Here is a 27,889-nt window from a genome sequence, read left to right as displayed (position 1 = left end):
TTGAATCGTAATTGTATGTAAATAGAGGTTAGATTGCACAGCGCGAATTTCACGGAAGGCTCACAGTCACAGGCCACAGCTTATCGGCCCGTAATACAGAGCGAACTTAGAATGTGGGTAGTTTTAATTGCCGCATGATAATCTCGAGAATAATTCGGTCAAGGTGTTTCGCTAATGGTAAAAATTGTGTGTTATAACACCCACGCGTTACGCAAGGTGCTTTTATTGGTTTGTTTTTGAATAATAATGGACCGCAATGAAAATAGACGTAAGTTATTTATTGTTTCTTATTTGCATGCGTCGGGGTTACGAGCAATGGTAATGTTATACAGCTCTAGTAGGGAATTGTTATACTTTCTCCTGTTTGTCTACTTTAGTAATAGACTTATTGCTAAAACAACATTCAAGATTGAATATTCACTAGTCACTTGCTCCGGCTCCGTATTTTTTCCTCGTCTAGTATTTCAAATTTTATATGTTGTAACGGCCAGTTATACAATTAATAGTACTTATTACTGAAATACAATTTAAATCCACACTCCGCCCAGTATATCATATTCCGTATGGTTAAACGGCCAGTTATCATACAATTACCATGGACTAATAGAATCTAAAGAGGACTGATGATTGTCATACTAGACATCGTACCCCGTAATTTCAGCTTATTGCTAGATGGCGCTCTCATTTGAGCTTATTATTTAATTTGCAGTTTTAAAAGCGCCACCTAGTGACCAATTTTAGAACTAAGGAAACAGCAAACTGTCGATTTTCAATTATTACATCTAGAGGGCGTTGTTTTAAAAACTCCGGTGTTTTTGAATTATTATTTTAGTTTTTAGGGAGCATCTAAGGAAGTGAGTACCTCTATCATCCTCTATTACGATTTCGACACCCACTACAAACATTCGACATAGTGATCAGAGTAGTGTATATAATATAATTATATTATATATATTCTTTATTTTCTGTTAAAAAAATGTCTATATCTTTTTTCTTCTTAAGTATTCCCTTGTAAACAGTATTATTTATATGACCATAAAATACGGGAAAAGAAAAAAAAATGTGGATGTACAGCGATGATTTGAACCAGCATCTATCGATTTTAAAGTACGAGACTCAGTCAACACAGCTACAGGCACTTATACGTCTTACATTGAAATTTATGCTCTAATTGTTCGAGTATTTCTTTGATAAATACAGTTCATAGCAACGCGGTGGTGGAGCATCTTAAGGAAGTGAGTACCTTTAATAAGATTTCGACACCCACTACAAACATTCAACATAGTGATCAGAGTAGTGTATATTATATATATTCTTTATTTTCTGTTAAAAAAAATGTCTTTTCTTTTTTCTTCTTAAGTATTCTCTTGTAAACAGTATTATTTATATGACCCTTAAAATACGGGAAAAGAAAAAAAAATGTGGATGAACAGCGATGATTTGAACCAGCATCTATCGATTTTAAAGTACGAGAGTCGAGACTCAGTCAACACAGCTACCGGCACTTATACGTCAAGGAGATTGCCCAAGTGACTATGGCACTTGGTATCGCAATCAAACTTATTGTGTCAAGATGAAATATAGCTCAATTTAAAGCTTGATGTTAGTACTTTTAGAAACGATTAAAGTTTTTATGTAAATAAGCCGCAGTTCACGACAATAAAAATAAAACAATAGTTTTATTCAACGCTTCAAAAAAATACTTTATCGAGTTTATACTAACGATGAACGTTAAGTTTTACATTTATTACATAGGTAATATTTTAATTTACAAGACAAATGTGAAAAGTAAATCGTAATAAACATTATAATTCAAAATAAATAACGTCGAACAATGCGTCGAACACATTCATTCAACTATGACATATGACGCAGGACGCTTGCAAGAGAGATAGATATAATGTGTCAAAACAGAAACTTTTACTTTTATTTCTCTTTATTCGGTATAATTACGACTTAATAGTGATAAATATGATCATTATAAATACAAATAGGAATTAACAATATCACGAACACGTGACACAACTAGTATTTTACCGATTCCATACGTGGTCATACATGTTTCAAAAGAATAACTTTTACTATTATTTCAATTTATCCGGTATAATTAAGACTTAATATTGATACATATGATCATTATAAATACAAATAGGAATTAACAATATCACGAATACGTGGCACAACTAAAATTTTACCGATACCACCCGTGGTCATTCTCCTTTATGCTCTAATTGTTCGAGTATTTCTTTGATAAATACAGTTCATAGCAACGCGGTGGTGGAGCATCATAGAGTAACTTATATAGGATTGTGGAGCATCTTAAGGAAGAGAGTACCTTTAATAAGATTTCGACACCCACTACAAACATTCGACATAGTGATCAGAGTAGTGTATATCTTTTATAATATAAAAATGAATCCCAAAATGTGTTGGTAAGCGCATAACTTGAGAACGGATTAACCGATTTCGTTAATTCTTTTTTTATAATATTCCTTGAAGTTCGAGGATGGTTCTTATGTAGAGAAAACGTGAATATGTACCACGGGCGAAGCCGGGGCGGACTGCTAGTCTTATATATAAAAATGAATCGCAAAATGTGTTGGTAAGCGCATAACTCGAGAACGGCTGAACCGATTTCGATAATTCTTTTTTTATTATATTTCTTGAAGTACGAGGATGGTTTTTATGTAGAGAAACGTAAATATGTACCACGGGCGAAGCCGGGGCGGACCGCTAGTAATATATATTATTTAAATTCTTTATTTTCTGTTAAAAAAAATGTCTATATCTTTTTTCTTCTTAATTATTCCCTTGTAAACAGTATTATTTAAATGACCATAAAATACGGGAAAGGAAAAAAAAAAGATGTACGGCATTGATTTGAACCAGCATCTATCGGTTTTTAAGTACGAGACTCATCAATACAGCTACGGGCACCTATACATCTTACGTAGAAATTTATGCTCTAATTGTTCGAGTAATTCTTTGACAAAAACAGTTCATAGCAACGTGGTCCATGGTCTTAGATCATTAAGTAATGGATGGAGTACGCTGGCAAATGTTCTAACTAAACTTTCTGCTGATTTTGGTGCGGGGAAGGTAACTCACACTATTGAAACACAATCACACATTCACAAAAATAATTTGTGTCACGAAAGTCGTAAAAATTTATGACCTTTTAAGCGACGAGTTTTTAAATTCAACTCTATCCCTAAGTTCATAAAGATTAAATTTGTATTTCATTCCAAGTTGTCTCGTGGGGAGTGCGGTTCAATATCGCGTTCTAAATTCAACTTTATAACTTAGATCATAAAGATTAAATTTGTATTTCTTTAATGCCTCAGCCCCCGGAATCACAGACACAATAGAAAATCTATTGTGTCGTGGCCCGTGGGCCGTGGTCCGATCGGGCCGCTCGGTGGTCAAGGGGCTAAAAGATAGACTCGTAAGGAATGCGGTTCATTATCGGGTTTTAAATTCAACTTTATCTCTTAGTTCATAAATATTAAATTTGTATATTTTCTTTCCATGATAGTCTCGTGGGGCCGCATCAATGATCGAGTAAACGACTCGATTATTTGTCTTGATCATATCGCTAAACGATACATCGACGATTATTAGAAATTGCATTTAATTAGAAATGTACGTTAAAAAAATATACACAAATGAAAGGTTATTCCATCTTTTTTTATATTCGACATGTTTGAATTGCTTCTGCAAGGCTTGACAGTGCAAAACGGCATTTTTAGCGGAGCACTCGCAGACGTCCTTTCGATGTTTTAGCCTAGGAAAACGCAGAGTGTTTGTAATCGATTACGCAAGTAGTTTTTATGAAAGCATAAGATTTTTCGATTCGAATAATCTTATACCTCGACAAAAGGGGAAACACCTGCGAGTGTTATCGATTACTTAATGATCTAAGTCCATGGTGGTCACGAAGTCACTCTCGAACAGCGATGAACGAAGTGACAAAAATAGGCGGTCCATCCTAAGGAGCGCTGGTGCAGTGAACTCCCATAAATAATTATAATAAAGTTGTGCTCATTCATTTAACAATTAATATATCTTTAATTTTAAATTAAATTTATCGTATACCTAAACGCCAATACGAATATCAAATGCCTAAATACGGAATCCAATAAGAGGTTAAGAGAAATTTTCAGTCCTTCGCGAAACAAAAGATCACGTAAACATAGCGCAATCCATTTTATAGATCATCTTCATACTTGATAGTATTATTTTTTTATATTTTTATTGAAATTGATTCCAGAAGATAACTTTAAAAATTCATTTTGTTACTTTTATTAGTGATCCATTGAAATGTTACATTTTTTAGCCCTAACCTTGCATTTTTTAGAGGACGCAATTTTGTTTTTTTGATGTGTAGGGGGGGTCAGTGTGAAGCTAAAACCAAGTTTGTGGGGTCGCCACCCTTGTCCCACGGCCGCCATCTTGAAAATAGCGGTTGAAATGGTATTTACGATATATCTCTTAAACTATTTAACTGATAAAAAATATCGTTAACATTATTTGTTGCAAATCGAAATATTCCAATTATTTGTAACTAGCGGTCCGCCCCGGCTTCGCCCGTGGTACATATTTACGTTTTCTCTACATAAAAACCATCCTCGTACTTCAAGGAATATAATAAAAAAAGAATTATCGAAATCGGTTCAGCCGTTCTCGAGTTATGCGCTTACCAACACACTTTGCGATTCATTTTTATATATAAAGATTTAAGATATTACTTTGTTCTCATGCTTTGAGTTAAAATTGTACCGTAAAATAGCGTTTTTTGTTAAAAATCTGTAATAGCACCCTTATTGTGGTGCTTTTTTTTTGTAATGAATTTACTACGCTACTGTATTTTCTTTGTTTTAGACTTTAGTTCAATACTTAATTAAACACCCATACAATTTTGTCACGAGTCGCCTCTGGTCAAACTAACCGTTATTAGTGTTACGTTTACTCAAAATACAAAAATGAAGAAAGTATTATTTTACGCTTATTAAATCTTTAAAACTAAAACAAAATGATGTGGAGGTAGGGAGGTGGATTTCCTCAATCGAAAAAGGGAGAGACTAGTCTACTCGACCGGCCGGCCGTAAAGGCCCCGATTATTGATGGCGGAAAGTTGTATATATGCTCTGTAACGAAAACATTTCGCTTGCGCGATTCAGAGCAAAAAATAACATTTAAATAAAAATATTTTTTTGCGTATTATATTTTACGTTATAGTTTACGTTTTTTGCGTATTATATTTTACGTCAAGATACTATTTGGCACATTGATTTTTTTTGTAGCGACATCTCTTAGCTTCATTAAACCGACTTAATGCTCTAAGGCGACATCTAGTTCTTAAACGTATAAAAAAGCTTATAAAAATGCCAAATGCTACTGTGAGTGACATCTATCGACAAAATTGGGAACTGAGAAACGAGTTACGTTTTTTACTATGGCGATTGTAAGTCTTCTTGAGTGTATGTCTATGCAATTACTATTGAATTGGAATCCACATAAAGCACTTCTTTATTACAAACATTAAGATATTCTCGATTGTATGTGATTGTATACGGACGTAAGAACGAGTGGGAAGACGCAAACAATTGGATTGTACGGTTTAAAGTGAACGCACAAGTTGCATTGCGTTATGTTAACGTGATTACATTATGTAAATATACGGCCAAGATATTATAGCTACAGGTTTATATGTGTCTTCATCACTTGGAACATGTTTAATATGTGATTTAACAAATTTAATATTTATGAGCAAAACAAGCCTTTATTTAGATTAATAACGTCACGGAATACAGATTCTAGGCGAGCATGATTAATAATTATTTAAAAGAAAATAAGTTATTAACAAAACCGCCTGCCTTTGTATATCATAATAATTAGACTGTGTGTTTGAAATGAGTCTGCGTAAATTAATTAAAAGGAAGACAAAAAGCTATGCATTTAACTTAAACAATAACACTATTAAACTAAGACCGAGAGCAGACTCGTTTTGAAACGAAATGACTGATTCACACTTTCATAATAAATGTCCACCGGCAATCGTAGGCGGAATACAATTGAGCAATTTTTATAATCATGTGGGAGATCGAATTTCACTTTTCCTCAAGGCACTCGTGTCTCGTGGCCTACCGTCTGTCGTCTCCCAGAATGAGAACAATAGACGAATGCATCTGTATGGGTGCTTGTGCCTTTGTGTGCAGTGTTATTTTCAGCCATTGTACTCTTTTTACGAGGGTATTACACTGAGAAGTGCGAAGCGATTAAGAATGTCGATAATGCCGCTAAGAAACCGCTTGCAGTTGTTGTACTTGTGTTAGGTTTCATGTTGGAAAATGTACGGCATGTATTGTAGTGTTTTTTTTTGAGTAAAGCACCTATTGTTTAGTGCTTAGGTAGTATGTATTTGAATGTTATCGCATCTTCAATCGAAGATTGCAATTATTTTTCAATGTCTTTGAAATTAAGATTTACGGCATACCTACTTTCAGATTGATGGTAGTTGAAAGTTTGACTATTTATATAAATAAACAAAATGAAAATTATGGATGAGAATATTTTGAACGTTAAAATACTGCAATGCTATCCGATAATAGAACTTATAAAAATGATATAAAATTTTAAGGTTAAAACTTAAAAGGTTAATGACTCACAAATTTATTTTCTCTATAAACCAATTTCATAATTAATTTTAACTCCAATTACAACAGATTTCTAAACGTTGAGTCATACCTCCGCTAATAAATTAAAAATAACATACCCCATCAAATACCCTGACTAATATACAGTAATCTGTGTCAAATACCCACTGTATGGCAACAGTTTCAAACCCACACATTTTTTTTTATTTCCATCTGTATTTCTCCGTTGTCTATAGATTGTTCTATCTGTACTTTTGTATTGTCAACAGGTACAGAGACAAATGGCGCGAGAGTATGAACAATTAAAGGCGACAGTAGCGACGCTGCAGATGTTCCAGCACGAGGGAGAGAAGGCCATCACACCGCTGAGTGGAAGTTAGTTGTTTTTTGTACTGTTTTATAGACTAAAACGATTCAGGATGCACTTAGGCGCAAGGCTGGAATGATCATTCGGGGCGTCGTAAAGAAACACTGCGATATCTTGTTAAAAATATATTATGACTATGAGAAATAAGGATAAACAATGTAACATTATGATATAATACCGCTCAGAGCTGCCTCTACACTAAATAAACCTACAACTAATCTATTTTTGATAGAACTATACATAAAGCTTTCGCTGCTACTTTATCCAAACATAATGGCTCCGTAACCAGGAATTTTGCTTTAGACTAAAACTCAAATGAATTATTGTTATTAATATTCTTAGACTTACGGGTGTAAAGGCAATGTTAATACTTAATGAAATAAATCAATTAGATTATCATAAAAGAAGCCAAAGAAGGTCTAGCTTAAAAGAAACGCTAGTTAAGTCACACGCTAATGAAGGGAAAAAATTGCTGCATAAGATTCATTACTGGCTATATACGGATAAGAAATTGACGTCACATTACATGAGTTTAGCTTGGTTTACATACATTCGTACGAATAAATAAATTGTGTATTTGTAACTTTATACGTGCTGCCTATCACGTAAATTTTTTGGTGCAAAGATTATGGGCATAAACTTATTTATTTACCTTAATTGATGTATGCCTTGCGAAAATTTGTATACGTGTAGGTACGTGAAAGAATGTATGTTATTATTGCTAATACTATTAAATCAATTTGACTGAAATTCTTGCTGCGATATTGACCAGAAATAGGCTTCTTGAGATTTATAGATTGCACGATGTGCTTGTTAGCGACCATAACAAATTATACTTGAGTTATCTCTGCAACGATCATAACGGTATCATTTTTTCCTATATTCTACGAAAATAAATTCTATCAAATTAATCAGATAGGATTAAAGCTGATTCTAATAAATAGATGGCTTGGTTTGCGTTCAAACGGCAAGACTGAGCTGTTAATTGTTCCTCCCAGACCTGTTAATGCGCACACTAATCTCTGGTAATTTCATCCTCTTGTAAGGTCAAAGTACGAAGTAATTGACGTTGATTGAACCGTTCTGTACTGGGTATTATAAGACGATTGGCGACTTCTGCTTTAATGATCCTATAAAGTGCTGCAGTTATTTGTGTTGTTGGAATAAAGGAACATTGCATTTTATGAGAGCATTGTTGGGTTGAAAGATTTCTGGTTTTAGCGTGTTGGTTTTAATGATAAATTGCGACAGCGCATAAAATGTTAAATAGGACTAATTTGAAACTCCGGTTTTAATTATAATTCAAAGGTCTTCTTATAATCGGGCAATAACTAAATCGCCGTTAAAAAAGTAATTGCCTTTGTGTCTCACGTAAGATGATAATTTCCAATTGTTTGTTTTCTTTGTACATAGAAATAGTGACAAATTGTTTAATTTATTTCTCAAAGAATCTATCATAAAATTAATTGGTCTGCCAGCTTTTTCTAATGGTTGCTCTATCGAATTTATTCGTTCAAGTATTCCTGATGCACATCAGATAATACATTCACATATTATAAGCTGATGCATTCAGGTGCTACAAGTGAATCGACGATTAATTGTATTCAAAATAAAATAATTTTATTGTCGTCACTAATTAGCGATAATGTATTCTCCTGTTACTTGACCCGAATCTTAATTCTGGTCCCTTTGAGGAACAATGGCTTATCGTCTCACCTATATAGGTGTGTGGGATGACACTATATCGCTATTGATTAATTAGAATTGTACTCTCATTGTACTCGATTTGTTTGTACTTACGTCATTGTTCTTTCGGCCGCCCGTGCGTCTATTGATTCTCGCAATTGTATCATTTTAAAAGGATATCCGATATTTTTCGTTCTCTGCGTTGTTTATATGTTTATTGGGTATCAATTATCATGCCTATATGCATGCGTCGAAAATTAATATAGGACAGTGTTTGTAGATATTATGAAGTTAGGGAAATGATAATGTTGCGTATATGTAAACATTTTTTATCGCATCGAAACAATGGCTGTATAGTTGTCTGTTGGTACTTGTTCATTCAACACTTTGTGGTAGAATTTTTAAATTTCAATAAAACTATCAATATGAAACCAAAACAGTTCAATTAGTAATAGTTTAAACATCTTCTGCTATATTTATTTTATCTCGGTGCGATGATGTAAGCCGGACACAAAATATACTACAAATTGCGACGCAATTAAAGTTAATATGGTATCATGTTTATTCAAGTCGATTGCATCAATTTCGAAACAGTTGAATATCGAGCAAAGTTTGAAAGGTAATCTAGTGAAATGTCAGCAAGGGACCTGAACTTTCTGTTCCGTGTCGATCACGATTTCGCACGCTGCGGCCCGCAGATCAGATATAGCCACTTTCCAATCTCTTGTGCCACCTTGTACTGTCCTATCGAGATTGTTAGAACACGAGCCTGTTGTCACAAATTAGTTGAATAAATTTGATGCATTAATTGTAAATGTTATCGCTGTAAAAGTTTGTTGTGTCAATGTTTATATATTTTATGATTCGGTATCGCAATAAAAGGATATAAATTACTCCTCATTAAGATTTGAACCTTCCTTTTAACGCGATAGTTCTGTAGAACTAAATGTCATAATGACATTGACATTTCACGCATATGCATCGTCAATGTGTTTAAAAAATCGTGTTTAAATAAAACAGAATCTAACTGTTTTATCTTGAATTTTAAATTGATATGATTAACGATAATCTGCGAATTTATTTCGAAATGATAGAACACGCGATGCAGATGCTTGACACTAAATAATGGCTTACCATATATCTGTGGTCATTTGTTGGAACACGTTAAGCACATTTGTTATTTTATTAATAGGGTAAAAATATCAGGGCAAAATAACGAAATGCTTAAATAATAAATAGCCTCAAATAGTGCGTATTGGGCTGGATTTGCGCCGAGTTTAAGACTTTATCAACGGTCTATGATTAAAAACTGTGTCCAATTGATTTACTACTTCGTGGAAGTGCATGGTATACTGCTAGATAATAAAAACGTTATTGTCGATGTAGCTTTGTAATTTCCGGCCTAACTTAACGGATATCTTGGTTTTATGATCATAGAATTTACCGTTCATTAATTTTATAGGGTTTTATTACACTGAATGCATTGGAAGAGAGAAAATGTGATATAACCTTCAGTGCAGGCACCAATGAACGTCATTTTATAAGCCTTTATTATACCTTATCCAAGACGCTATTAAAATTAACAGCTTCACTTATTATGTAGTTAGATTTATATAATGTATACGAATTAAAAGTAAGAAACATACAACTATAATAGTAAGTTATACTATTGTGTGATGAAAATATAGAAGTAGGTACTTGGCGAATTGTCCTCTAAACTATAAGTATCTTCCTCTAAGATTATTTACTATTTTACTGTTACTAGACAACTTTACCTAAGGATTGTACTTTCGCCATCACACTAAACTAAAACGACACAGATTTTCAGATAAAGCGGCTGGTCTTTTGTTGGCGCAACGTATTGCGCTCCATCTTGAACATTTACTTTCGAAGGTGCAAACGCAATCCAGTTTACCGTCCACTTTCAGAGTCGTAATGTAGCAGTAATGTTATTTACATTGTATACGCATGCTTGACCTCACGGTGGTTCAACGAAGTTGTGTGGCCGTATTTTGACCGCTGAGGCTTTTTTAGGGTTCCGTAGCCAAAATGGCAAAAACGGAACCCTTATAGTTTCGTCATGTCCGTCTGTCCGTCTGTCCGTCTGTCCGTCTGTCACAGCCGATTTACTCGGAAACTATAAGTACTACAGTGATGAAATTTGATGGGAATATGTGTTGTATGAACCGCTACAAAAATATGACACTAAATAGTAAAAAAAAGAATTGGGGGTGGGGCCCCCCATACATGTAACTGAGGGATGAAATTTTTTTTTTCGATGTACATACCCGTGTGGGGTATCAATGGAAAGGTCTTTTAAAATGATATAAAGTTTTCTAAAAAACATTTTTCTTAAAGTGAACGGTTTTTGAGATATCAGCTCTCAAAGTCGTAAAAAGTATGTCCCCCCCCCTCTATTTTTATAACTACGGGGTATAAAATTCTAAAAAAAATAGAGGTGATGCATGCTAATTAACTCTTTCAACGATTTTTGGTTTGATCAAAGTATCTCTTATAGTTTTTGAGATAGGTTGATTTAACTGTAATTTATTATATTTGCTGCTACGGAACCCTTTGTGCGCGAGCCCGACTCGCACTTGGCCGGTTTTATTTTGTTATGTACTAAGTTGGCACGTGACCTGTTCCTAATGGAACTACATATTGGGTATTATTAGGGTTCCGTAGCCAAAATGGCAAAAACGGAACCCTTATAGTTTCGTCATGTCCGTCTGTCCGTCTGTCCGTCTGTCCGTCTGTCACAGCCGATTTACTCGGAAACTATAAGTACTACAGTGATGAAATTTGATGGGAATATGTGTTGTATGAACCGCTACAAAAATATGACACTAAATAGTAAAAAAAAGAATTGGGGGTGGGGCCCCCCATACATGTAACTGAGGGATGAAATTTTTTTTTTCGATGTACATACCCGTGTGGGGTATCAATGGAAAGGTCTTTTAAAATGATATAAAGTTTTCTAAAAAACATTTTTCTTAAAGTGAACGGTTTTTGAGATATCAGCTCTCAAAGTCGTAAAAAGTATGTCCCCCCCCCTCTATTTTTATAACTACGGGGTATAAAATTCTAAAAAAAATAGAGGTGATGCATGCTAATTAACTCTTTCAACGATTTTTGGTTTGATCAAAGTATCTCTTATAGTTTTTGAGATAGGTTGATTTAACTGTAATTTATTATATTTGCTGCTACGGAACCCTTTGTGCGCGAGCCCGACTCGCACTTGGCCGGTTTTATTTATTATATCAAAGAGCACAATAGAATTTTCGTAAAATCGAATATAATGACGAGCTTTCAAACAATTTCCAAAGTTAATTCTTGGTCGTAAAATGTATTTATTACTTTATTAATTTGCAGTGTGTTTACGGAAACTTGTATAGCAAGCAAAATATAACGTGTACATAAGTGTCAACCGCTCCATTATTAAATGATAATAACCACGGTAATACAGCTTGTTGTTGATTTAATGGCATTCCTGTCTCCCACGCATACATACAATTCAATTCTTGCTTAACACAAAAATGTAATAACTATGTCAGTGTGGGTGTTTCTACTTGGTGCAGAATTCTCTAGAACCTTCGAGAGGGCTCGACTGATGACCTAGCTGTTAAGTGTCATCCCGGAGATAGCTCATCTTTTGTTTTATATGATACGGAAATGTGGACGCCAAATATAAACTTAATTATAAAACATTTCGGGGAAATGCCTTCAAATAAACATAAGATTAGCACGTAAAGTGGCACACGATAAAAATGTTTTGTCTGCTGCTCATTAAATTTTAAAGGAATAAAATTTAAGATGGGAAAACCTTTGTCACATTTGTGAATTGCTTTATTGTTCTGAAGAGATTGTAGATTTTAAAAAAGATTTTTAAAAAACATCTTGTCTTCGTTGTATCTTGATGTTCTATCTTGTAACACTTAACTAGTATTTTATCATTCTATTTATTGTAATTATCTAGACACAAGATTATATTATTGTTTTCTATACGATATTAAAGTAACAACGACAAAGGCGACTTGAAAACTTTTTTCATACTTAAACTTTTCTGCGAATGCCTCACAATGCAGTAATTAACTTAAATAGCGGTGAAATGTTTCAAAATCCTCATTTACCTTGTTGATTAAGTGCAAAATATGCGAGGTCGGTATTCGAGTGAACTGCACTTTTCCACTCTGGGACCTGTTAATGGTGTTTTAAAGTAACGTTTATTGGACGTGTATTCTTTAGACATTTATCGGTATCCGGTTTTCCGAAACGAGACTGAACTACTCTAGTTGAGTCATCGTGCATACGTAGGACTAATATCTTTAAGGAGTTATAAAATTTAGCTTAGAGGTCATTAATCAGTTTGGTGACGAATAATGTTTTGATTTTTGTTGTGATGCAGGATAATGTAAGGAAACTGGACTCTGGACATAATTCATGCAACCACCAGGATAACGAGTGTATAATGGAATTTTTTAATACATGAGATGTGTCTGACTATAAATTATCAATCCTTCTTTACTAAAGATTCAAGAAAGTTGTAATTCACCTAGAAAGCTCCATATTTTCAATCAAGTTTTTCAGATAGCCTTTATTGAGCATTTTATTTAAGCCTGTTTGTTAGCCAGTCTTAAGATATTTATTTAAACATGTATCTCCCGCAGACCTAGAAGACCTACCAACACGTGACCAGATATGGGCGCCCGCGCCGCACGAGCTCGACCCCGACATATGGCCGCCGCCGCCCGACAGAGATCCCAACGCGTGGCCACCGCCCACCAGTGTTGAACATAAGTATGTGGATATCATTAATTATAGGATAATATTAGTATTTTTGTTCGAAGGCTTTTGAATCGTAACAATGGGGAAAAAATGTAGTAGTATACGGTTTTATTTTATCCAGGTTTTGGAGTAAAGATGAACTTAAAATCGTACAGACTTCGCTTTTAATAAAAGTAGCACAGTTTTTTTCAAGATCTTAAATATGTTATCCGCGTAAATCAACATTATCTTTTTGCGTGCATTCCTATGCACAGACCTCTGTTAACTGAACTGATAGCAGATATTTGTCCACATTGACAAACTATTTCGACAGAGTTTCACTTAACTGAATTTCCATCAATACAAAGAAATGTTTTCCCTCTTGTTAAGAGGGGAAACTCAATCTTCATTAACACAGCAAAGTGCAGCTAATCATTTGCAGTTTCTAAACTAATCCTACTCTTGAACAGAGGCCCACCAGCAATGAAGTCAGCCCGCAACAACGTGCGCAACAACCGTACGGCGGACAGCAAGAAGCCGGCGCCGAGGAACGCGACCACATCACAGAGGAAGACGTCCGATGTACGGAACCCGAAGATAAACACGAATAAGGCACATAGCGGTTAGTTTCTGGAACATTCCTCTATACATTTCCAACAGAGGTCTACCAGCAATGCTGGAATAAACTTGATTTTGTATTTGGTTTGGGTTCGTTTTATTGTGAATTTGAAATACACTTTTGGACAACCATGTCGTACCATTAATTTTATTTATTTGTTAACGTGAATGACTAATGGTAAAGTAATTACTTACAAATAAAAAATACTTCAATACATTCAAAATCGATTTGAAAGATATAAATATTTCTTCTTATAATATTGAGATAAATCGATAAAATTATATCTATTGCTAGAACTTTATCGTTCACGATTTGTGAATAAAAAAGAACAAATTTATGTATCAGTAAATGGATCGAACCAGCCTGAGAGCTCATGCAAAAAACTTCCGTGATATAATAAAAGGTATAATTTATATTGAACGATTTAAACGTTGTAAATGTACCTTTTTCATTGAATGATCTCTTTAAGAATACTGGTATCCTCACTGTACCATCACAGTATATGTTTAATAATATTTTATATGTACACAAAAACGCAGACATACACACAAGAGTAGGAGATAGACACCGATATGGCACAAGGAACAGAAATAAAATTGAAATGCCATTTTATCGGTTAGCTAAAGTTAAAAATTCATTTATGGGCCAAGGTATACTTTTTTACAACAGAATTCCTCATAGTATCAAAGAGTTTAGTAGTGCTAAATTTAAAAATTATGTAAAAAACGTATTAGTTCAGAGAGCCTATTACAGCATTAAGGAATATATGGAAGATAAAAACCCATGGAGGGTTGTCGCGTAAAAACCACAGGACAGTTCTTTGGCATATTATGATAATATATACGTACAATTACTTACATATTTTGTAAAATTAAAATTGTAATACTGAAATGATTTAAAAGAGCAACTATGGAGTTTCTTGCCGATTCTTCTCCATAGATACTGCTTTCCGAATCGGTGGTAAATTTTAAAAATATGTATTGACGTTTCAAAAGTGCTTCTCGAAGAAGTCTAATTGAATAAATAAATGTTTGAGTTTGAGTTTGAGTTTGAATAAAAATCGGAAAGTTTTTATACTTCTTATAATGGTACACCCATTATATTAAACTATTTAAGATCCTACACAATAATCAAAATTTTGTATCCATATTTGATAGACATTCTAAGATAGATTCTTGACAACAATAGGCAACGAAAAACCCATCTATACTGAAGTACTCAAACCCAGAATGTTTTCCATTACGTCTTTTCTACAAAGAATTAGGTCGATACGCACAACAATAGATTCCTTATTAATTCACTACCGTCTCTACAGGCGATAGGAAAAATGCAACAATACATTCTCATGAGACATACGTTACCAAATTGAACGGTTGCGCTCGAATAACTTCGCCTAGCTCGCAATGAAGTCATTATGTTATGATCATTTTTTAAGGAGCGGTTGTTGATAATTTGTATCCGATTCGATATACATCGTTATGGTTATTAGCTACGTAATCGCTTTATTGTTATTATTTATTATGACTGATAATTCGGCTATTCAATATTTTAATATATTGCTATGCTTATCAGGCCGTGCAATTCATGCCCTTTTATTATTTCGAGAAACTGCTTCCTGAATATATTGGAAAAACTGTGACTTTGAAATTTATTATCTTTTTCAATTGCGGTTGCACCATAGCGAATCTATCAAATTGATTTTTGAGTTTTCTGTTAATAAATATTTTTTGTTACCGAAGCTCGACTAACAAATCTTTTATTTGAAGTCTAGCTGGAATATAGGCATGCTATTATTATTGCAATAAAAACCCGGTTTGTCTCTACCAGTTAATATTAACAAAAGATTGAAATAAGTGAAATATAAACTACAACAAGACAATGACATTGACCATTCAAAATAACATTTTATTCCGAATAAACATTTTTTAATTAAAAGATCTCGATTTTTGTGTAAACAACTGGTACACCCTTTGCTTTGGGAAAAATATATTTAATAATATTATTATCTTCTATTATATGTATTTAAATATTTTATCTGACACAAGAAAATGTAGGATTTCGCTGTTTACAAACATTGTTGTCAGTTAATAAACGCTCGCAATTTGTTTGCGACATACTTATCTATCACAAAAATACAAACTACAATATTATTTTATTTTCTTCAAAATTTGCAGCAAAAACGAAAGAAACAAACAACAAGGATCACAGCAACAAGGACAAACAGGACAGGGACAACAACAACGGGGATACAGACGACGAGAAACACAACAAGGAGGATGAAAGGCGGTTCGAGCCGCCCTCCGCCGCGGACGGCGATCTGGTTGACATGTTGGGTGAGTAGCTAGATATAACAGCAACAACGATAGCAACAAGCAACGAGGATCACAGCAACAAAGACAAACAGTGCAGGGACAACAACAGGTTGATATGTTGGGTAAGTTGTGGATATTGCAGCAACGAGCAACCAGGAACAACTACAACGGTGACACAGACGATCTGGTTGATATGTTAGGTTAATTTTTTGAATATCAAGTACCCGTAGGATATTCTAAAGAAATTAAAACAACAGCATACTAGATGGCTTTGGCTTAAAAAACTTATGATGTAATTAAGATGGTAACGTAAAATGGAACATAATATAACGGAAATACAAAGATACCGAGATAGATGCGGAAATGTGAGATAGATAACATTTGTCATCGCTTAGGCCTTAGAGAAAGTAAGATCTGATAAAATGCACCTTTACAATATTGCTGATAGCAAAAATATTAGTACTTTCAAATATTTTCTACGACCGTATTACATCTATCAATAACTAAATTCCAAATTTATTTTGTTCTAAACTGTAGAACAATATCGCACACAAGAAAAAAAAAATCCATCTTCACTATAAACAACTTCAAAATTACTAATTTGAATTAGTATTTGCTTATAGGGCATTTACTTAAAAGCAAGTTACATACGTTTTAACTTAGCAATATCCATTCTAATATCCATTAAGTTCCAATACAAAACATGTAATATTTCATTTTATTTTCAATTCATCCACTAATATCGTTGCAGAAAGGGACATAGTACAAAAGAATCCGAACATAAGGTGGGACGACATCGCAGATCTGTCAGAAGCGAAGCGACTCTTGGAAGAGGCGGTCGTCTTGCCCATGTGGATGCCGGACTTCTTTAAGGTAAAATATTTAATTAATTTCTCATTATAACAAAGTTATTATTAAAGTTATAGATACGCTCCAGCGTGCACATATTATCTATAATATCTATAAACAAGCATCGCTACGCGGGGTGTATTCTTGTGTAGTTACAAAAAAAAACAACGAACCTGACCTAATCCACCCCCTTATCCAAATCAACTAAATGTTAAATGACGTTTAGTCATGACGTTGTACATTCAACAACTTGACGAGTTGTTCTTTAGCGATTCAATTAAATGTCGTCACTCGTCATTCAATGAACGCGCTAGTCAAATAGCAGATTCAACCAGATGACTGCGACAGATATCATTTTCAAAACCACTATTTATACAAACAAAAAATATTTATTTATAGGTAGGTAGTTAACAATTTCCTATAAATTTTCAGGGAATACGTCGACCGTGGAAAGGCGTGCTCATGGTCGGTCCTCCTGGTACAGGAAAGACGATGTTAGCAAAAGCAGTCGCTACTGAATGTGGGACGACGTTTTTTAATGTTTCATCGTCCACACTTACTTCTAAATACAGGGGAGAATCGGAGAAATTAGTGAGGCTGCTGTTTGAAATGGTTAGTATTTTTTATATTTTTAGGTACAAATGTTAATATAAAATTATGTTCTACGTGCTGATTATTGTCCCATGTAAGATGGCAGCATATTTTAGCAATAAGAGGTTAAAAAAGCTACATATTTAATTCATTATACTTAATTAGAATGGAAAAAACAGAGGGAAGAATAATTTTTATATGCTTCGTCATGGTCACAGTGAATAATAGAAAATAGTATGTGCTCGTCATTAACAAAAAGAGGAAGGATTTGGATTAGGCATTTGCGTACGCGTATTGAATTTACGGTCATTACACTGCAATTTAATTAACATTTAGTTGGAGTTTAAAATAAAATGTGTAAAAAAAGGCCTGACACTACAGAGTGTACCAGTAGTTATAACATAGCTTGTCGTTATAGCGCGGCGTTAGGCTAGCGCTCTGTTGTTGTTCTCTGCTCATCTTATACAAATTTAAATTAATTTATTTTTGTAATATTTGATTGATCTTGAATATCCTGTATCACTCGATCTTTAGCGTGTGTACTAATATGAATCAATCGATCTTTTTGTTCTTTGTTTGCTAGCTAACCGCCCGCGGCTTAGCCCGCGTTTTTTAAGAAAAACCCGCATAGTTCCCGTTCCCGTGGGATATCCGGGATAAAACCTATCCTATGTGTTAATCCAAGTTACTTTCTATATGTGTGCATAATTTCATTGTAATCGGTTCAGTAGTATTTGCGTGAAAGAGTAACAAACACATATACACATCCTCACAAACTTTCGCATCTATATACAGGGTGTAATCGTTAAGTGTGCACAGGCGATTTTTCCGTAAGTATTACAGATAACAAAAAACTTTAAACTGATATCGAAAGTACTTAACCTAATGAGTAAAATGGCGGTAATAAATTTTTAAAAATAAATCGAGAAATATCAAAAAAATTATCTTTAAACCCTCCCATACATTAAGTATGAAATATGAATATCACACACATTCTCACGCATTTTCCGGATATTTTCCGGGAATTTTCCAGGCATTTTCCGGACATTTCCCTGACATAGCCTGTAAATGTCTGGAAAATCCCCGGGAAATGCTCGGAAAATCCCCGGGAAATGTCTGGAAAATCCCCGGAAAATATCCGGAAAATGCGTGAAAATGTCCGGAAAAAGCGTGGAAAATGCCACTTCAAATTTGCGAAGTAATTAAAGCAGAAAACCAAAAAAGAAAAAGAAAGCTAAAATCTTTCATATTAAATGTATATGGGATATTCATATTTCATACTTAATGTATGAATATTATGATAATTTTTTTGATGAATTTATATTTTTGGTTTTATGGCATTCAAATGCTTTATAAATATAAATTTATAAAGAATAGAAAAAATTCGATCACGAGGCGGGACTCGAACCCGCATCCTTCGCGCCATTCCGGGGCGGATGCCTGACCAACTCACCCACTCGTGACCCGCCAGAGCAATCGAATTTATTCTATTCTTTCAGTTTTACATTTTTCAGTTTTCAGACACATAAAACTGAAAGAATAGAATAAATTCGATTGCTCTGGCGGGTCACGAGTGGCTGAGTTGGTCAGGCATCCGCCCCGGAATGGCGCGAAGGATGCGGGTTCGAGTCCCGCCTCGTGATCGAATTTTTTCTATTCTTTATAAATTTATAATTTTTTTGATATTTCTCGATTTATTTTTAAAAATTTATTATGGCCATTTTACTCATTAGGTTAAGTACTTTCGATATCAGTTTAAAGTTTTTTGTTATCTGTAATACTTGCGGAAAAATCGCCTGTGCACACTTAACGATTACACCCTGTATATAAAAGAAAGTCGTGTTAGTTACTCCCCTTATTACTCAAGAACGGCTGAACCGATTTAGCTGAAAATTGGCAGGGAGGTAGAGCCAGGAGAAGGACATATGATACTAAATATGTACCACGGGCGAAGCCGGGGCGGACCACTAGTTTATAATATTAGTAAGATTTTTTTTTCCAAGATATATCCAGATATTATAATGAACTTACTTTATTTTTGATTGCAGGCGAGATTCTACGCGCCGTCCACGATATTCATAGACGAGATAGACTCGCTGTGCTCGCGGCGCGGCTCGGACAGCGAGCACGAGGCCTCGCGCCGCGTCAAGTCCGAGCTGCTCGTGCAGATGGACGGGCTCGGCTCCGCTACCGATGAGCCCGCTAAGGTATAATACATAATGAAGAGTTAGCTTAGGGCTGCCGTACACGGACCGCTTTAAGTTGAGACCGACGGCTTGAAGCCGCGATCGCGCGGTGAACTATGGACATTCATTCACTTAAGTACACGGCTCGAGCAGTCCGTGTACGTCGCTCAGCCGATAACTGCTCGAGCCGCTCGTATACGCCCGCTCTAAGACCAATTTAATATAAGACAATACACTCACATATTCGTACATACATACGCATACGCGCACACACGCATATACACACGCTGTATGCCTGAAATTTGAATACTTACCTTGTCCTTATACTTGTTTTAATCTCTGTTTTGTTGCTTTTGTTTTTGTACTTATTTCACTGTAGGTAAATAGTAAGTAGTAGTACTACTTGAGGCGATCCGCTATCCTCGAGTTTGAATTGTGATATTTTAATACATACTCAATGAATGATTTTATTTATTGATTAAATAGATGGAGAATAATTGAAATTTGAATTAAATGGGTTTGATTGTTTTCAAGTAACAACGTAAAAGTGCATATAAAATCATTTTTTTATACGCCCCGTCTTCGTGGTACATGTTTACGTTTTATCTCGATAAGAACCATCCTCGTACTTCACGGAATATTATAAACAAAAAAATTTACGAAATTGGTACAGCCGTTCTCGAGTTATACACTAACACATTTTGCGATTCATTTTTATATTATAGATTTAATAATTTTAACCTATAACCTATTACAGGTAGTAATGGTGCTAGCAGCGACCAATTTCCCCTGGGACATAGACGAGGCGCTCCGGAGACGACTCGAGAAAAGGATATACATTCCGCTGCCCACACAAGAGGGCAGGGAAGCCCTATTAGCCATTAACTTACGGGAAGTCAAGGTTGACCAGGAACTGGACCTGCGGGCTATTGCCAAGAAACTGGATGGCTACTCCGGAGCAGATATTACTAATGTCTGCAGGTATGGAAGAATTTTGTATGAGTTTTGTGACAAATGTATGGAACAACAACAAAAAGATTTAACGAGTATGTTTTATTCAGAAATAAATAAATGTTAGTACATTTCAAAATGTCAAATGATAATAAGAAGTATTTTATTTCACTTAACTTGCATATACGCACTTACAAACGCGTTTATCTTCAATTAACTTGTCAATAGTTCATGATTTGATATAATATACAGGCTTGTTTAATGTAGCTTTCTGTAAATGAAACAGTTTTCATGACCGATATGTTCCTTCGAACATCACCTACAAATATACAACTTCGTCTCTTTATATGTTTATTAACATAATAATATAGGGATTTTTTAATCTTCAAGCAAGTAAATCCGCGATATAAAGCTCGTAAATAAATAGAAAATGTCACTTATTAACTCCCAATTAATTTCACAGGGATGCATCAATGATGTCGATGCGTAGAAAGATAGCCGGCCTCAAACCGGAGCAAATAAAGCAGCTTGCCAAGGAGGAACTCGACCTGCCAGTCACCAGACAAGACTTTGTGGAGGCCATCGCAAAATGTAACAAGTCCGTCTCGAAGGGCGATATCCAGAAATACCTCACGTGGATGGACGAGTTCGGCTCCTCCTGATTGACGTAGAACAATTATTATCTGTGGACAATTGTCACTTCGAACATAAAGAACAAAAATGGCGCCAAAGTTTACCCGACAAAAAATTAAAACTGAAATTGCAAGAAATTAAATGTTTTAATGTGGATTATATAATTTTACACAAATGACAATGACAGAAAAAAACGCGCCATTTTATAACCGATGTTTCGTCGCCATTTTGATTGTTCTCTATCGCTCAGAAGTATTTCTCAACAGACGGTGTCAGACACGATTGAAAGTTCAAGTATTTAAAAATTGCCTTATAGGATAAGTCGCGAAACAGACTGTTTCAGTATTAAACAATTGTACAGTGGCGTAGGAAAATAAATGCATCCGTTAAAAGTATAGTGTTATGATACATTCCAATTGGGACATTGACTTAACTACACGAAAATAATAATATTGTGAGCTTATAGATGTGTCGTATTAAGTTTTATCATCGAAACCATGCCATTTATTTATTTTACATTTTTTATCATGTATCAGTTAGGCATTTTTACATACATACTTAAATATAAGAAAAATCATCAATGCATTTATCTTAATATATTGCCGATTTTAAATTCAGGTGTAATATTATGTAACGATACGACATATCCCGCTATAAGAATTAGATTTTGTACCACACAAGCACAAAATACAATAGAATACAATCACGTAAGTTAGAGCCCTTCGAAATCATGAGATCTGTCGTCACATTTCGTCTTGTATTTATTCATCGTGATCTTTGTACTTAATTTAGCGTGTAATGAGATTCATAGTTTAGTATAATTTTATGCCATAACTAATTTATAATTGTATGTTTATAGATATTTTTTATAATTTTTTCAAGTATGTTTATATGAATGAGAGAAATATTTTGGCATGTAACTAATGCTCGCTCAATTTCAATTAAAATTAAGTATGTATGTTATTATAATGTTTTAGCTAAATCCTAACGTGGTTTTTGTTTCACACTTTTTTGAGTCTTCTCCTTATTTTTGGCTGTAATGTGATCGATAACAACGATTTACAAGAGCATTTTTTCATGTTTAATAACTTGCATCTTAATAAAATAATGTTAGATTTAGATTTACATTCAAATAAAAAATACAAAATTTATAATCTTGATAAAGGAATATAATTTTAACATAATATTGGAAAAGAATTAATATTTTTGCATCCATTGTAACTTCTGTTTATTAAAAACAAAATAAAGAAACTCCAAAACCACAAAATAGTTTTATTTTGTCAACCTTTGTATCGTATACATGAGATGACAAAAAATTATATAATTAACTATCTTTCCGCCTGTGGTTTCGTCCGCTTAGTCTTAGACTACGCGGACGAAGAAAACCCGCATTTCCCGCTTCAGATTAAAACTTATAAACTTGAAAAATAATTATTATAAAGAAAATTGTAGTTTAATTTTTCTGCCAGATTTTCGATTACGTCTGCTCTATCGTGGCCGGTGGCTCTATCGTATTAAATTATGCAGTGCTAAACTTTTTATGTAAGTACACAACAAAATAAATTATGCGTATTTTTAACACCCAACCAACAATCCAACCATTCCAATTTCCACAGTTTATTATTTTTTAAACAGTCAGCTAGTTTACCAAAATTTAATTTGCTCCATGCCCAGTATGGTATGCTGCTTAGAGGTGTGCTGTGTGCATTTTGTTGGGCCGGGCAAGGGACATTCTTCTCATTTAAAACACTATAATATAGGCGTGAAAAATATAGAAGAATTATTTTTCAGGGACATAGTTTCTAAAAAGAAAGGAATTTTAAAATGATGGCAAGTAAATTTTGTAATAAACGCGCTCTGAGCGCGCTCTTTTCATATTTAATTTTTGAGTCTCTAATTGCCAGTTGCCATATCGAAAATTATATTTTATTTCTCAATGTTGGTATAATCTTAGAAAAATATAAGTTTACTTAAAAATTAAAAGTTTATTATTTATTTGCATAGTATTTATTCAGAAGATTTTTTAATTGATTGTTTCTATAGATACAAAGATTAGTATTGGAGTAGTTCAAAGTGAACATAGGCACAGATGTTTGGCGCCAGCGGAAATGAAATTTAACTGTATGTTGGTATGCCTGTAGTTACTACGTGGTCGCAATATTACGGAAATGTAAACATGCACAGATAATTTCGTTAAATTTATAAATTTGGTGCCTTTATAAAATAAAAGTGGCGTCATAATTCTATAATTACATGTACATTACTTTTAAAAGTATTTACATAACTGTGATTATCACGCTTACCTCTTTTGATTTTCTGTGACCGATGTGAATATAGGCAAAAGCGTAGTGAAGCGCTGTAGAATTCGAGTCCGCTAATGGCGGACGCTAATAATTTTGGAAGTTTCGTGATTCTATTGTTCTGTTTTAAGTATAATATTAGCGACATAATCTAGTGGATAAGTTTTTATTCAGTGATTGCATACAGAAAGTTAAGAATGTGTAAGTGATATGAAATGTTCAACTTGATCATGACAAAAGCGACCGCTAGCTATGTAACCTTTTCCATAACCTCGTTTATGCGAATGGAGTAGATATGTGATCGATGTGTGTGCGTCGGTGAACGATTTTTCGTCATTTCGCGTTATAATTTGTGCGAAGTATTCGGGTTATTAGTGATGGAAGTGTCCGCGTCGCGGTTTTGCAATCCGACGCCCGTTTTCGATGTAACGTAAGTGAGCCGGTCGATCGCAAAAGCTAGTTTAAGCGGGGACGGCTGCTACCAGCCGAACATGGCTGCTACGCAGGCAGAGTCTCAGCGTAGTGAAACGAGCGTAGATCAGACTCCATCGGAGCAGCTCAGTGATTCTCGGAACGCTCTGATACAAAACGGCACCGATAAGTCCGTCGGGCGCGTTCCGCTCGATGGCGTTGTGAATACAAAGAGCAAATCGCCTATGTCGGTCGAGCCAGGTCAGCCCCGGGACGGGGGCGATGTGCCGGGCCACGACCGGGGAGAGAGACCGGGACCTGACCAATACGGCGGGTATAGGTATCCGGAAGGTACAGATCCTTATTATTCGCCGAGGCCAGGTTTCCCTGGTAAACCGAGGCCGCCTCAACAACAAAGATTCTTTCCGGGTCAGGCTGTGTCGCAAGCACCAGGCCCGACACCCACGTTAAATTCGTTGTTACAATCGAGTGGCGCGCCGCCACACCGTTATCCGAACAGTTATGACCAGCCTCAGGGCGCCTATGGGCCGGGCTGGCCACCGCCACGGCCTATGCCACCTTATAATCCACAAGGAGGACCATACAGAAATTCAACGGTGAGTGGCTTCTGTTTTCTTAACAATATTCCAAATTTGGAAATAGCTTTTCTTTAATTTGAGTTTAGCATTGCATTGATTATAAATCTCTTGTTTGTGTGTTTTAAATCATTTATTTAAAGATAACATAGTATTGTACATTATTTGAGTTTGAATTATTTCCACAAATACAAATGATTGCATTAAACAAAGAAATATATAATTAAAAAAAAATATATATAATATATAATTAAATATTCATATAATTATATCAATATGGTATAACTGTATAATGCCTTCCAGCCTGTATGCTGATAGTAAAGGAACCATCATACAAAAAAAAAAAACATCTAATATAATATTCACCGTAAATAAGTAAAGTAGTAAACAATGTCAGGTAATTTGGAAACTTTTGGCATAATTTAAACATAATGAGTTGCAGTATGTTATGATATTCAGTACATATTTTATTTAAAAACTAGCAGTCCGCCCCGGCTTCGCCCGTGGTACATATTTAGGTTTTCTCTACATAAGAACCATCCTCGTACTTCAAGGAATATAATAAAAAAAGAATTATCGAAATCGCTTCAGCCAGTTTCGAGTTATGCGCTTACCAACACATTTTGCGATTCATTTTTATATATCAAAAATATACCATGCTATAATAGCGAAAGTAAATTTTTAAATGTCTTCAAAACAACAATTTGTAAGACGAACAAGCAATTTATGCTTTTTTTTATTTCCATAGATGTTTTTTAGTGAACAACTTTAGTTTTAATTGCAAAACTAGAATTTTAAAGCATAATATGCAGAATCATTTAACAAAAAAGGTTTTCACCAAACAGTTGGAGCCATATGATATATCCAAATACATAGTTTAAATCGAACACCTGTTAAATAATACACAAGTAGCTATCTTACTCATTATACCTTATTTCAACTATTACAAATGGACTTAGAACCTAATATATGAAAAGTATGGAAATTGAGCAGTTCCAGACATGAAGAAGTACCTATATATTATAGCATGATGGTCTGTTCATGTTTAACTCCTAATACATTACTCCTTCAATAAATATGCTCTATCAAAATCACTACGTAGTATAAAACAAAGTCATGCTCCGTGTCTGACTGTGCCTTTCTAGATTTTCTTCTAGACCATGCTACATCTATTGACTGTCTTGATGGTTTTTCTTAATGAAGTTTCAAAGGTGTTACATAGGCAGAATACTTAGCCTTTAGCCTTTATTGCCAATACAGGTTACATTTTTACTTATTAATTAAAATTAAATTGCTTTGTGTGTGTTGGCGTGTCCTTGTGACACAAAGGCCTCTTCCAACTTCTTCCACTCGCCACGTTCTTTCGCCTTCCGTAGCCAGAGCGGCCCTGCCACTCTCCTTATCTCATCCGACCACCTTTTTCTTTGTCTTCCTCTTTTTCTTTTAGCATCCACCCTGGGAGTCCATTCGGTTATCACCCTTGTCCATCGGTTTCCCTTTTCTCTGAGCATATGCCCTACCCACCTCCATTTAATAATCCTTGTCTTTTTCACAACATCTTCTAGTTTTGTTATATTTCTTATATCTAAAGCTCTTTTTCTATGTTTTTTTGTATAACCTAGTATACTCCTCTCCATAGCTCGTTGGCATGTTACCAATTTTGTGTCATGCTTTTTTGTTTTAGCCCAAGTTTGGCAACCATAAGTTAGTATTGGCAAAATGCAGGTGTTAAATAGTTTTCTTTTAATTGTGATGTTGTACTGTGTATTTTTTAATATTTCTTTCAGCGACCAGAATCTTTTCCAAGAATGGGCAACGCGTCTCTCAACTTCATGTTCCATCTGGTCGCTGAAAGCTATTAGTTGGCCTAAATAGATATAGGAATTGACAGAGGCAGAATACTAAAATTTTCTAAAAGGATCATTGTTAATTATTCTTAAATTTTGTGTAGACAAAGAAAAATAGAAATAGTATAAAACAAACATAATCTTAATATCCATCTACATATATTGGTATCTATATTGCAAAATTACATGTGGTTATCTTTTTTGTACAGATGTGGAAATCAATATTTGTTCAGGACTATTAAAGTCATTAATGGGGAAAAATTTTAAGTTAGCCAAGATTTGTAATTTTTATAATAATTTAAACTAATTAGTTTTGCCATTTCTAAGATTTAACATCCTGAACTTTCATTCCTTAATAAATCTGTTCAAATCATAAAAATATATAGTTTTTTTGGGAACAATCAATTATTGTGATGTTCATAAATCATAATATCTTTTGTATATGTATAATTTTAGAAAAGAGTACTTTTTATACAGGGTGTACCAAAAAGTAGTGATGAACGGAAGCTGAGAGGTAGAGGACCTAGAGGGCTATCCGAATCACCCCCATGTATGTAATGCGATTTTTCGTATTTTCGGAGTTATGACGATTTTTTCAATTTTTCACCTATCGCCGAGTACGATGATATTTTCACTCATGCTGACGTCAATGATTGCGGAAGATGCTTGATTTTTTTTGTGTGCTAAGCTGAAAGATAGGCCAATTCAGTATGGTAACATTTACTATCGTTAGATCTTTGAATGGAATAAAAAAAAGAATGAAATGGCAAGAAAGATAAAATTACCCAGTATGTTCACCACTTCAAGGGCCCGTAAAAAAATAAAATCACATAAAAAAAGTTTTCCGTTTGACTTTTAAAAACTTGCTCTATCTATCAGATAGCTACCCTGAAAATTTCATTTTATTATTCAGAAGGCTTCAATCGAAAAATTTGAATCTAAATGTGGTAAGTGCAAAAATTGAATTAACATGATGATCATTAAAACCAATAAATAGGTGTTTAATTACCAGAAATTTTTAAAATAACCCCGCTGTTGCTCAATGCAAGTGCGACATCACCGTAAAAAGTAGTCTTTTAAATGTCTGAATGCCCTTTTATCATTTTTAATGGTTTCTTCTG

At 34.5% G+C, this 27,889-nt stretch overlaps 3 protein-coding genes and 1 long non-coding RNA gene across 11 annotated transcripts in view; 2 read left to right on the top strand and 2 right to left on the bottom strand.

Moving 5' to 3' along the window:
• Kat60 (katanin p60) overlaps positions 1-22,811 on the top strand; it is a 39,942-nt gene extending 17,131 nt beyond the window's left edge. The window contains exons 1-10 of one of the 2 annotated variants that reach the window (XM_089707943.1): positions 125-268; positions 6,926-7,031; positions 13,377-13,506; positions 13,944-14,095; positions 16,267-16,425; positions 17,156-17,277; positions 17,686-17,865; positions 19,893-20,051; positions 20,788-21,011; positions 21,445-22,811. In XM_089707943.1, the coding sequence (XP_089564069.1) occupies positions 257-268; positions 6,926-7,031; positions 13,377-13,506; positions 13,944-14,095; positions 16,267-16,425; positions 17,156-17,277; positions 17,686-17,865; positions 19,893-20,051; positions 20,788-21,011; positions 21,445-21,643 (1,443 nt within the window). In that variant the 5' untranslated portion in view covers positions 125-256 and the 3' untranslated portion in view covers positions 21,644-22,811. Of the gene's footprint in view, positions 1-124; positions 269-6,925; positions 7,032-13,376; positions 13,507-13,943; positions 14,096-16,266; positions 16,426-17,155; positions 17,278-17,685; positions 17,866-19,892; positions 20,052-20,787; positions 21,012-21,444 lie in introns of those variants that run through there. The other variant, XM_089707942.1, reaches the window with a different exon arrangement.
• LOC149479341 (uncharacterized) overlaps positions 1-27,889 on the bottom strand; it is a 381,306-nt gene that overhangs the window by 21,018 nt on the left and 332,399 nt on the right. The gene's annotated exons all lie outside the window — the stretch shown is intronic.
• The window catches only part of Atu (Another transcription unit), a 463,287-nt gene that overhangs the window by 240,504 nt on the left and 194,894 nt on the right, over positions 1-27,889 (bottom strand). The gene's annotated exons all lie outside the window — the stretch shown is intronic.
• osa (trithorax group protein osa) overlaps positions 23,744-27,889 on the top strand; it is a 91,079-nt gene continuing 86,933 nt past the window's right edge. For 3 of the 6 annotated variants that reach the window (XM_089707916.1, XM_089707915.1, XM_089707914.1), the window contains exon 1: positions 23,744-24,942. In XM_089707916.1, the coding sequence (XP_089564042.1) occupies positions 24,406-24,942 (537 nt within the window). In that variant the 5' untranslated portion in view covers positions 23,744-24,405. The remainder of the gene's footprint in view (positions 24,943-27,889) is intronic. The other 3 variants (XM_089707917.1, XM_089707918.1, XM_089707919.1) reach the window with 1 other exon arrangement.

The sequence above is a fragment of the Colias philodice genome, chromosome 20 (assembly GCF_061535455.1).
Source record: "Colias philodice isolate Cphi_HAF_F1 chromosome 20, ilColPhil1 Martin Lab GWU primary, whole genome shotgun sequence".
Taxonomy (NCBI): Eukaryota; Metazoa; Arthropoda; class Insecta; order Lepidoptera; family Pieridae; genus Colias; species Colias philodice.
The sequence above is the reverse complement of the archived record's forward strand: the minus strand, read 5'-3'. Positions and strand labels throughout refer to the sequence as shown.